General features: G+C 31.6%; 1 protein-coding gene across 2 annotated transcripts in view; it reads right to left on the minus strand.

Moving 5' to 3' along the window:
- Positions 1-3,453: 3,453 nt before the first annotated feature.
- The window catches only part of LOC148627372 (inter-alpha-trypsin inhibitor heavy chain H3-like), a 33,598-nt gene continuing 24,272 nt past the window's right edge, over positions 3,454-12,779 (minus strand). Inside the window, exons 9-14 of one of the 2 annotated variants that reach the window (XM_088571907.1) lie at positions 10,287-10,325; positions 9,744-9,812; positions 9,242-9,307; positions 8,572-8,685; positions 7,553-7,918; positions 3,454-7,111 (exon numbers count right to left, since the gene is read on the minus strand). In XM_088571907.1, coding sequence (XP_088428033.1) covers positions 6,870-7,111; positions 7,553-7,918; positions 8,572-8,685; positions 9,242-9,307; positions 9,744-9,812; positions 10,287-10,325 — 896 coding nt within the window. In that variant the 3' untranslated portion in view covers positions 3,454-6,869. The remainder of the gene's footprint in view (positions 7,112-7,552; positions 7,919-8,571; positions 8,686-9,241; positions 9,308-9,743; positions 9,813-10,286; positions 10,326-12,779) is intronic. The other variant, XM_088571918.1, reaches the window with a different exon arrangement.

Here is a 12,779-nt window from a genome sequence, read left to right on the forward strand (position 1 = left end):
ACCTGTATACTTCAAGATTTTTAATTTAGTACTCAATACAGGTATTGTACCAGAACTTTGGTAACAAGAACTTATTGTACCTATTTATAAGATCCAAATAACAATAGCGGAATTACACTAAATTCATGCTTAGGGAAAACCTTCTCATCCATTTTGAATGAAAGACTTACTAAGTCTTCAGATAAGATTGAGCTCTTATCTGAATCACAGACTGGATTTCGAAAGGGTTATTCTACTGTTGACAACATTTTTGTGTTACACTCCCTTTTAGCTATATATTTTTCAAAAGGTACAACTATTTTGCACATTTGTTGACTTTAAAAAAGCATTTGACACAGTTTGGAGAGATGGTCTGTGGCTAAAAGTTCAAAAATCCAATGTAACAGGGAAAATATTTTCAGTTATTTTCAATATGGATCAGAATATTTAGGCTTGTATTGGGCATCAAGGTAAACTCTCTGCATTTTTAACTGTGGAGTTGGTGTAAGACAAGGAGAAAACTTGTCGCATTTTTTGTTCTCAATTTTATTGCATGATCTAGAAATCTTTTTTCAAGACAATGAAGTACAAAATCTAGATTTGATAGAAAGTTCATGCTTAGAAATGTTTGATGTATATGTCAAAATATTTGTGATGCTTTATGCAGATGATACAATTATGATGTCAGAAACAAAGGAAGCTATGCAAAAAGCATTGGATGTGTTTGCTAATTACTGTAAAGAATGGAAGTTACAAGTTAATACTGAAAAGACAAAAGTTATTGTCTTCAGTAAAATAAAATGTAAACAACATTTTCAATTCCAAATATATAACAAAAATATAGAAATAGTAGAGTCGTATACATATCTAGGCACGGCTTTCAGTTACAACGGCAGTTTCACTATTGCAAGAAAGCGTCTAATAGATCAAGCCCAAAAAGCTGTATTTGGTCTCTATAGGAAACTAAGAAACATTCCACTGCCAATAGATTTACAGTTGAAGTTATTTGATACTTTTGATATCACCAATACTGTTATATTCCTCTGAGGTCTGGGGTTTTGAAAATAAGCAAAACATTGAAAAGGTGCATCTTAAATTTTCTAAAAATATCCTTAAGCTAAGAAGCAGCACTCCAAATTTTATGGTTTATGGAGAGTTGGGTAGAATTCCACTTGAAATATTTGATTACGTCAGAATGGTTACCTTTTGGGAAAGAACTATGCAAGAAGAACAAAAACTGTCTAATACAATGCTTCGGCTTATGTTAAAATTGCTTGAAAATAATCCAACCAAATTTTGGTGGAATAACTATCATGTTAAATCTATCTTGGATGATACGGGTCTTAGTTGCTTATGGAACGAACACGTTAAAGTAAATATTAACTGGTTTAAGGTCGCAGTTAAACAGACATTATGTGATCAATTCTACCAGTTTTTACAAATGGACAACATATCTCTTTTTTTTTAACGAAAAATTGCTAATATCATATGAAAGTGAATGTGTTAAAATATAAATGTAAATCTGTATCCATTCACATATTTAATGATATTTAATGATATTGACTGTTTTGTGTATTTTGTCGGTGTACTTGTCTTATTTACATGTATGTACATGTTTGTATTTGTTTTTTGTTGCCCACTTGTACACCTACTGTGTCTGAGGCTATCAATAAAATCTTGTTTTGTTAAATCTAGTCTTAAATGGTCATGATGACGGGTGATGTAGCTACACAGAGAGAGAAAATCGGTCTGTTTTACTCATTATTGCGTACAAGGAAACCTAAGAAATGTCTCTCATTGTTCAATATCAAATTCATTTGTTTATTTATCACATGGATTAGCCTCTGTCCCGCTGATACTTCTTTTAAGAAGAGTCCTTTTTGATCACGAGCTAAATCGGGAACTAAATACAAAAGCAAGTACCGAGATAAAGAGGAAAAATATATCAAGTTATATTAAGTCTGTTCCAGACTTCCCAATAAAAACTGAAATTTTCTACTATAAGATTGCTTGCATTTTATTGATAATGCTGGCGTTGAACCTAATCCTGGGCCCTCGTCTACATCCAGTTGTAGCACAGAACCATTAAATACAAGCTCCACCAGCTTAAACCTAAGTTATTCGCAAATCCTGAAGAATTCCGTATTTTTTCTTCACTTGAACGTGCAAAGCATAAAACCAGAACTTGAGCAAATATCAATTGAATATAACGACTTCAATATCCCCTCATTTACGGAAAGCTGGTTAAAACAGATTGTACCTGATAATGAAATATCGATGACAGGATACCAACTATTCCGCAAAGATAGACTAGTTCGTTTGGATAGGAGTGTTGTTGTGTAAGATCCAATATAGACTGTATCTGGCGTCCCGTCCTTTGCGTTGGTCAATTAGAATGCTTATGGTTAGAAATAAGACTTAAAAAGAAAATCCTGTTTATTTCTTAGATCAAGTTCGCTTCCATTTACCCATTTTGGAATATTAAATCTCCCAAATCTAACCTCAAAATCTCTTTAAAAGAAAAATCTATCTATATGAAAAAGCAGATTATAACCTACTGAGAGATCGTCTCGCTAGAGTAGACTGGGACTCCCTATTTGTAAATGAACAAATAGATTCGTCTACTTCAAATATCACGGATAAAAATATTTCTGTCCGTGACGAGGTTATACAAAACCGTATCACTAGTATAAACAAGAAAGACCCACTTTGGATTAACTCTCCCTTAAAAAAATAATTAGGAAGAAAAACCGCTGTCATAACAAGGCAAAAAAAAAAAGCATGATAGTCCGGATAGTTGGGAAAATTTCAGAAAAATAAGAAAAAAAGTGTAATCTAGCCGTTAAAAATGCGAAATCTGACTATTATAGAAACATATCGAACAAAATAAAAACGGAGAAACGGACAATGGTAAAAGTGTATACCTATCCTTCTGAAAGGGGGTTTAAAATTTACTTTCCCTATTTTAATATTATACAATCTTTTTTTTATAATTTGAAAAGTGAACAGAGCAAATTATGAAGGCCTTAATTGACTCAGTACTTCTGTACTTTGATTACACTATTGTTTTCGGTGTTTTTACCGTTCACATACTTCTAGAACTTATAAAAGTCATTTATTTATGTTGATTCTCAAATGTATTTGCTTCTATCCTTCCTTTATTTCAGTGGAAGAGAAATCGTGTTTCAAATTCTTTCCTCCTACCTAGAGTTATCAGTCCCAAATATTTTTACATGCCTTATTTGGTCCTTTAATTTGGTAATAAAAAAATATTTTTTATTCCATTTACTTCCTCTGATTAAATTCGCACAACTTTATTAAAAGCAAAGCATGCTTACGCTGCAATTACATGTAGTCCATGCTCCCAATTTTGAGGATTCACGTGATTTGCTCATCTTTGTACCTTTTTGATTAGTATAAGCTGTTCGTGTATGTTTGTTTTCCATGTATAGTCGTTATACCTGGATTTATGAATTTCCTTCTGATCTTCAAATTGAATTTATTACATCATATTCAGTACAAATGTCTTACATCTATAGAACATATTTAAACAAATATTAATATGTTTAGTACACATCTTCAATTTAAAAATACAATGTAATATTTTAGTGCAGTTTGATCCCTATAACGAGGTCGAACTTTCCATTTTAGAAAAGTATTAACACCCAATTAAAAAATATATACAAATACAGCTAATTAGGAAAAAGTAAAAACTTTTGTACGAATAAAATTGAAAAAGAACTTCATTATTAAACCTTGCCAGATAGATTTCATAGTGATTGTAACAATGAATTACACCCTAAGAAAAAGGAAAAATAATCTTTAGGACTTTTCATGGTTCTTTATTCTTGTTCAGTTCAATCAACCCAAGAACAAATAATAACTCATTTCCTCTAATTCTAATGAAAATGGTGGAACTAATAGAAAATATAAATTATCTGTAATACAATATTGCCAAAATATTTAAATATATCAAACATTACTAAGTGTTTTGCATATCATTAGCATCATGATATGTGATAAAGTCAATTAGGAATAAAATGTTGCATCATGCTAAACATGTAGCCGAAAAAAAGAACAGAAATGTGACTACAATTCTTTTTCAGCTCCCCTGTCCAATGTAAATTATAAATGCTGAACTTATTTTTTTTTCGGTTATATACATAAAAATTAAATTATTAAAGAATAAATTCAAATAGAAATATTTCTATAGCAACAAAATTAAACAATATAAAATAAAATATATGGTAATAATGTAGTGTTTAGTTAAAAAGTAATTATGGGAACCAAAATTCTATCGGAAATCAAAAGAATGTAATCAAGGGACAAAGACCAGACATGGAAAAAGAAAAACACAAAAAGAACATAAAGTAACTGAAATAATACATAAAAAGTAACATAAGTAAATGAATGAATATATAACAGGTGGTATACCCGCTTATTGTTTAAGGTTCCGTAAAATTATTGAGTGTAAAAAGAAATGTCATTTAAATGCATCGTTTTTCAGGGATTTATGGATAAATAAGATGTTGTTCTACAGCGATTTTTGAATTAAACATGAAAAAAGTGGTAAGAGCTAATTTAGCAAGTTCCCATTACAAATCTCGAAATAAGCAATGAAATATCTATGAACGAGATCGTCCCATTCCGGAATCGGACGACCTGAAACGGAATAACGTTGAATCTCGCGTTATTCCGATTCAGGACGCGTCCCATTCCGGAATGGGCCATATTCCGATTTCGGCCGTAACAAAATGAACTAAGACGACCAATGCGTCTCAAAACTGGCCCTACCGTAACGGTCGTTACTGTCATCACTCCAGTAATAATAGGAACAGTAAAAGTGTAGATTCGCATTGAATGTGTATTCTAATGTTGAATTCAACATGAATCCCTATACTTAATTTTTTTTTTTAAATCCACATTCATCATTTAAAAAAAAAGATAAACGCGTATGTTTTACGATTGTACGCAATACTGTGTACCATGGTAAATACAGTGTACGTGCAATAAGTCACATTACTCTTTAACAGCTAATAATGTCGTCATAACGATAAAACATTGAATCTCAACTGTTCGTAAAATAATATTTTTTTTTAATTCCATACCATTCTGGTAATTTAATTCACGCGTTTTTCTATGGACAAATATTTAATTATACCGAGAAAAAAGTATTAAGAACGTAGACCTTTTGTCCATGCAACTATAAAATAAACCATCTTTTTACGTCAGTCGAATGATTGGGTGACCTTTCATTTCGGAGAAGGTGACTTACCATTTCCATGGAAGGAAGGATTTTTCATTTTGTAAGCGAAGATGACGTACTATTTCCTATAAGAGACGGACTTGTCATTTCGGATGAGAGGACTTCGATGTTAAGTACTAAAATATTTGTTAGCCTAATTCTGGCTTTTTGAAGTATAGAAATATTCTAAATCTATAGCCATATCAGTTTCAGTGAAGAAACATTGTTATAGTCACCAAGAAATGATAGATTTGAATGTTTTAGTACCTCAAAATTAGAACCTGACAAGAAAAAAATCATGATTTTGAAGTTCCCACACAATTTTTATGTAAATATTTTAGGGGCGAAAGGGGATGCAAATCTACTGATTAATTCTATTTGGTGTAATATCTGACATGGTCTATGAATGAAAAACTCTTGACATTACAGTATAGATTATATAACCAGCAACATTTTCTCAGAAGAACCAACGACCAAAAACTTCGGAAAGCAACAAATCTATTTTTTTAATAAGTGATCTCAATACTTACAAATAATAATTTTTCGATTCTTTTTTACATAGTCATAATGTGTATTATACTTAGTTTGACAATTTTTATTAATTTTATTACTACACAAGTGAATAAATTTACATCGTTGCAGGGATGGGGCAGAAGCTGGTAAGACGAGAGGGGTCAGGATCCTATAATTTTACGTTGGACCATATTGTGCTATAATTTTCAGTGGTACCACGAAAAGGTGGTTAAGATAAGGCTTTATCTGTTAGCAGATCGACCAGTTCACGACTAGTACCAGTAGAAATTCCTCGTCATCAGTTACCAGGATAACTTACTTACAAATAGCCTAACCTATCTTTGTGAGGATCGGGCTCCCTGTTCCCTCAGAAATGCACGGACGAACTTCCGTTATCGTTGTTACCAATTCACTTCTGGGCGAATTGTACTATCTTACCAGGTCTTTTCGTTTTCTGCCGTCGCTTTACCAATACAACATTTCCCATTTTATTGAAATTAAATAATATGATTCATGTTTGATAAGGATATGTCATATTAAAAAAAAGAGAGACGAACAACTTCAGAAATAAGGGTGATAAGAGGAATCAAAGAAACTGAGACCACAAACCACTAACATATTGAAACTGGACGACAACAAAAAAAAAACATGTATACAAGTAAAACTGAAAGTAAACAGATAATTCGTGCTCCACTATATGGGATATTATAATATCAAAAGTCAAATTCTATTTGAGAGAATTTAAATTTGGTAAGCAAAAGATTCACTCTTTCAGAATCATTTGCTTAACAAATTTAAATTCTGAAATCTTAAATTAAAATTTTTATACAACTGATCGAGAACATTATCTCAAGTAAACATTATGTTGAAAATATTTTGAGTTAATAGCTCAAATAAGGCTTAGTCTTTTATTGTCTTAAAGGATAGACAACCTCTGAACACAAATCATCGATCTTCACTTCTATGAAATAATTGTAATTCATAAAAAAAACAACCAGAACGTGATATATTGTAGAAACGGTTAAGATATAATATTTACATGCACGTACATAATCTGTTCGTATGGCCTTTTCTGTAGTACTACATCGACCCATTTAAAATCATACATGTGAATCCGAATTGCACATGTCATTCAAACTGTATTAACATCAGATTTGAAATACCCTTCAATATTACCATCTATCAGTCCTTTGATCTTATTGTGCAAATTCCAACATGGCACCATTTCACCAGTGATTACGTCTGGTTTCGAATGCAAAACGGCGGAAAAATGAGTCTTATTTTTATTTTCAACTTCTCTAAAATGTGCTTTCATCCGTCCTCTACTGTCCATGATAGTTTTCGTTAGTGTTGTCTTTTTATGGACAAACTGACCTGCAGGTACATGTACAGCATAAAATATAATTTCAATTAGGTGTTTAGAAAACATAACATATATCTTTACATGCATTTGAATATGAGTCTGATTTAATTTTTTTAACACTCTGTTGTCTAATGCATGATTTGTAAATACGCCAACGATATAAAACCACAGAAGTTACACAGTGTCAATGTAACCGAGTAGTCAATTTGGCATAATTCTGAATGTAATATTGAATCTTCCTGAGTGCTCAGTCACTATAAGACCAGAGTAAATATAGATAGACTTACAATTTTAAAGAATGTGTGTTGTTTAGAATATAAGTCGCTTGAAATTAAGAAAGTTACATTTTAAGAGAAACATTTATGTTAAGTTGTTGTAGTTCATGATTGTAGTTTATGATAAGTTGTAATACCAAATGCATGAAATACAAAATACATTTTATTATTTCTTACCTAAAATACCACCTGCCTCTTTTGAAAGTCCAGCCTCCTTATCTAAATATATATTGAGGTAGTTGACATCTGTATTTATCCCATCCTTCTCTGTTCGTTTTATTTGCATACTTATGTCATTCTCGAAATCTATTTTTAGAACTCTATCTTTTTGTCCCACAACGCCTACACCGAATTTAAGTCCAAACATTCTGAACATGTGTTCATCATTCCAAGAAAACTTTTCACCATTGAGCACAACTTTTTCTGGTGTAATTTCGATGCGAATTCTTGGAGCTAATATGACAATCTTTCCAATAAAGGTTTTATATTCTCCATTTTCGCGTTTTATAAAAGACTTGATGATTTCTGAGTTAATTGTCATACCTAAAAAAAACGTAAACAAAACTTAATAAATAAGATAAATAATACATAGTAGAAGCGTTTTTGTTAATGTGATATTATTTATCACATATCAAATAATTTAAACGCAAGCAAATAAGGGCTACTATCCACTTACACTGGGATGAATAAGAACAGAAAAAAACCGACTTGGGTGTTACAATAGGTGAATAAATGCCAGATATACTCTATACTATGGTCCTTGTAATTGAGTTTTAACATTTTATGGATAAGGTAAGTAAACATACAATATTCTTCTGACGTACCCTTTTCTATATGCTACTCTCTGACTTCAATCATTTCTTGTTAATGTATAATAAATGCGGAAAAATGAAAGTTCAGTCGTAACAATATCGTGCATGTATAATTGAATTTTAACCATATTAATGTTGTTTCTTACATACAATACATTATTTTTATGATTTAAAATATATATGGCCTTACAGTGTACATTAAAGAAAAAAACAATGTCAACGTTCAACAATTTGTCATAATTTTTACACTGATGTTTCAATAATTGAGTTTGTAAAAAGGTCGCTTGTTCAAATACGAAGTCAATTGTAACATGTGTAACTCTAAAGAATTATGTTTAATATCTTACTTTTTCGGTAAGATTTTATTATAATCTTTCAACGTACCGGAAATACGATCACTAAGCATGCGTAGTACGTCTCCTTCTTTGGCAGGAATATCAAAACAAACCGGAAACACTACACCATCTATTCTCAGCATAAAATGTGGATCTCCGCCACCTTGTAAAGAATCATCATTAAGTGAAAATCATATAATTGCCTTAGTCATTGTAGTTTGTTCAGTTTCGTCAAAATTAATTAACTTAATTTTTTGTCTCTTAATTTTAAATTTCATGTTTACAAGCAAGTGACTAGTCAAATATTTACAAGTGAAATATTATTGATCAGTAAGATAACAGTGACATTCAATGTCCAAAATTTTAGATTTTCAATAAAGAGGTTTAAGGGTGTTTGTGGCCGATGGAATTTCGTAAAATTAAAATATCACGCACCAGTTCGGTTTTCTGTTGTTTTTTTTTTTTTTTGTTTTTTTTTTGTTTTTGTTAATTGAATTTGGTTTTGTCAAGGACCATGGTTCTACACCAGCAATATATACGTTAAAATAGCCTGTAACTTTTCACACGGAACGGAACTCTGTAGTATGTTCTGCATTCTTTGGCAACGAAAAAGCGTTCGACTTAAAATTGGCAGGATGGCCTGTTGTACAAACTTAGGAATATTTTTAAAGATGTGGAGATTGATATATGTACATGTTATTGATGAAATATAGACTAACCTCCTCCTCCACGACTGTGTCCACTTCCACCAGAAACACGTCTGAGAGGAACCCTTCCCCTACTACCTGTAATATACATGTATAAGAGGAATTCATACTGATTTCGAACTCAACTCGAAATTGCTATTTTAGTAAAATACTGTCAGGATGTAGAGGTTTTGTTTTGTTTTTTGTTTTTGTTTTGTTTTTTTTTTTGCTTCTTTTTTATCATAATTTAATGACTATTTCACTTTCGAAAATTAAATATAAAAGCATATCACTTTTTTTGCTCTCGAATACACCCTATCTGATATCGTTTGACATTGAGTATAGTGTCGGAGTGAACGGATTTTTCTGTATCAAAAGTAAATGACTCAGAATATATGTTCCTAGCAACTAAATTAAAAACAAATATATTATTTATTTACCTTTGTTTGAAAGCTTCTTTTTTTTCAATTTAATTCATTTCATTCTTATCATTGACGTGAATGACAAACATTTTATTGATGAAATATAGACTAACCTCCTCCTCCACGACTGTGTCCACTTCCACCAGAAATACTTCTGACAGGACCACTTCCACCGCTACTACCTGTAATATACATGTATGAGAGGAATTCATACTGATTTCGAACTCAACTCGAAATTGCTATTTTAGTAAAATAAAGTCAGGATGTAGAGTACATTGTCAATCGTCTGTTGTCTGTCTTCAATAATTCATTTTTTACAATAACTCTATCATTATGTCATTTACATAATAATCATATGTGCTGATAATAGCTTTTTTTATTCATGTAAAGCTCTGTGTGTATTTCTTTGGTTGCCATTCCCGTAAAAAAAGGACGAATTGAAGCAATGTTCGCCCTGAGGATAACACAACAATCATTAGTCTTCATTCATTTTTTTTTACTTTTAAACTGTCGAAATATAAAAATGTGAATTTTCTATTTAAAATTTTGGAGAGTTATGTTTATCATCATAAAACAATCAAGCATTTATTGTTACCATTATAATGTAAAAAAATCTAAATAACTACTGTTACTGGATGCACAATTTAAAGTATTACCTTGTGATCTACGAGCCGACTGTTTATCAGCCAATGCAACTGTTGAGAAAGAAAAGAAGCAAACCCATGACAATGAAGTTATACAGAGAGTTGTGTGTTTTACAAGTTTGTTGGCCAATTCGGAACTCATACAATGTAGAATCAATAGGGTTTATTGGAAGGATAATCGAATGTTTGAAAATTAGTCACGCCTCACTGAACACCAGTAGGTTTTGCTGAGATGTCTAACCAATGACCCAATTTGAGATTGATATTACAGATACGGCATATAGGTTACAGACCACCAATTCAACCAATGAGCATTCGGAACGTACGCAAAAATAGTCCTACGCAGAAATTACCTCTGTTCCTCATAGTGCTGTGAAAAAAGTTCTCATCTTATTTAAAAAAATTTAAACAGTTTCTGAAAGGAAAAACATTTCTGTACATTTTATAGGTGCATTTTGCTTCTTGTGATGTGAAGCCTAATCTCCATAATGATTTTTAAATATACCCCTATCTTGTGAAAACACTGGGATTTCCCATGCTATTTATAGACCCTTCACTTCCGGTGACCAGTACTGCACTGCAAGTCTGCTAACCCCACATGCCATTCTGAGGATTGTGAGCTGACATATGTAGAATCATGCTGATATATAGTCATCTGCAGGTTAAAGTTAAGGTAAAGTCCAGAGAAGCCATTGAATATTGTGAAATTAGCATAGAAGCCTATGGGAAGTGGAATTAGTGGTTTTTAGCCTTAAGCTGAAGCCATGGCAAAATGAAAAGTTTCTTGAAATAGCTTTAAACTACTTGAAGATCTTGTTAACTTTGCCATGAGAGGAATACACTACAAAAATCCTTCAAAATATGCATTTTTTTAAGTTATAGGTCCAAATTATGGAAAATTGGTCTTTTTGGCTGATTTTTATGTCCTATCTTGTAAAAAGTGTAGAAAATTTAGTAAAAATATCAAATATTAAACTTTGAGGGCTATATTTACCTAAATATGGTAGTAATAAGCACTTGAAATCAAGTTTTGTGTAGATTTGAGCAAAAATTAGGTTAGAAATGAGGAAAAACTCACTTTCATTACTGCGGTTAAGGCCATATAAGCATTCCCCTATGGCAACATGGAAAATCCATTATTGAGCACTTTTTTTGCTTTAGGTGCCCTTTACTGGTCATGTTTTAATGTGAAAACACTGTATTTACAAATTTAAAGCCAAATATATCACCTTTTGTGAAAATTTAAAGATTTAGGATTTTTGACATGTGATCAAGAAAAAGGGGGAGGCAAGTCAGAAATAAATTTTTAAAAATAGACCAATTTCTCAGAAAATGATTACTTTTAAAACTATTTCTTCATTAATATTGTTAAAAAACAAGTTGTGATTGATATTTTTTATTTGAAAAGTCAGAAAAAGTTCTTTGCAAATATTTAATGCATTTCAGTATGGTAGAATATTTTCACTTTTTTGCTCGCACAACTTGGTTACCCTATATTTAAAAATCAAATATTTAAAAAAGTGCTTGTCACATTTCACTGAAACTTTGCAAATGCATTCAGTATGTGTGTAGGAAGATACCTGTATAGTTATTTATTTTTTCTAAGACAAAAAGTGACTCTTTAGGTTACAGACCACCAATTCAACCAATGAGCATTCGGAACGTACGCAAAAATAGTCCTACGCAGAAATTACCTCTGTTCCTCATAGTGCTGTGAAAAAAGTTCTCATCTTATTTAAAAAAATTTAAACAGTTTCTGAAAGGAAAAACATTTCTGTACATTTTATAGGTGCATTTTGCTTCTTGTGATGTGAAGCCTAATCTCCATAATGATTTTTAAATATACCCCTATCTTGTGAAAACACTGGGATTTCCCATGCTATTTATAGACCCTTCACTTCCGGTGACCAGTACTGCACTGCAAGTCTGCTAACCCCACATGCCATTCTGAGGATTGTGAGCTGACATATGTAGAATCATGCTGATATATAGTCATCTGCAGGTTAAAGTTAAGGTAAAGTCCAGAGAAGCCATTGAATATTGTGAAATTAGCATAGAAGCCTATGGGAAGTGGAATTAGTGGTTTTTAGCCTTAAGCTGAAGCCATGGCAAAATGAAAAGTTTCTTGAAATAGCTTTAAACTACTTGAAGATCTTGTTAACTTTGCCATGAGAGGAATACACTACAAAAATCCTTCAAAATATGCATTTTTTTAAGTTATAGGTCCAAATTATGGAAAATTGGTCTTTTTGGCTGATTTTTATGTCCTATCTTGTAAAAAGTGTAGAAAATTTAGTAAAAATATCAAATATTAAACTTTGAGGGCTATATTTACCTAAATATGGTAGTAATAAGCACTTGAAATCAAGTTTTGTGTAGATTTGAGCAAAAATTAGGTTAGAAATGAGGAAAAACTCACTTTCATTACTGCGGTTAAGGCCATATAAGCATTCCCCTATGGCAACATGGAAAATCCATTATTGAGCACTTTTTTTGCTTTAGGTG

The sequence above is a fragment of the Perna viridis genome, chromosome 1 (assembly GCF_037379345.1).
Source record: "Perna viridis isolate PV_CMFRI_1.1 ecotype Kerala chromosome 1, ASM3737934v1, whole genome shotgun sequence".
Lineage (NCBI taxonomy): Eukaryota > Metazoa > Mollusca > Bivalvia > Mytilida > Mytilidae > Perna > Perna viridis.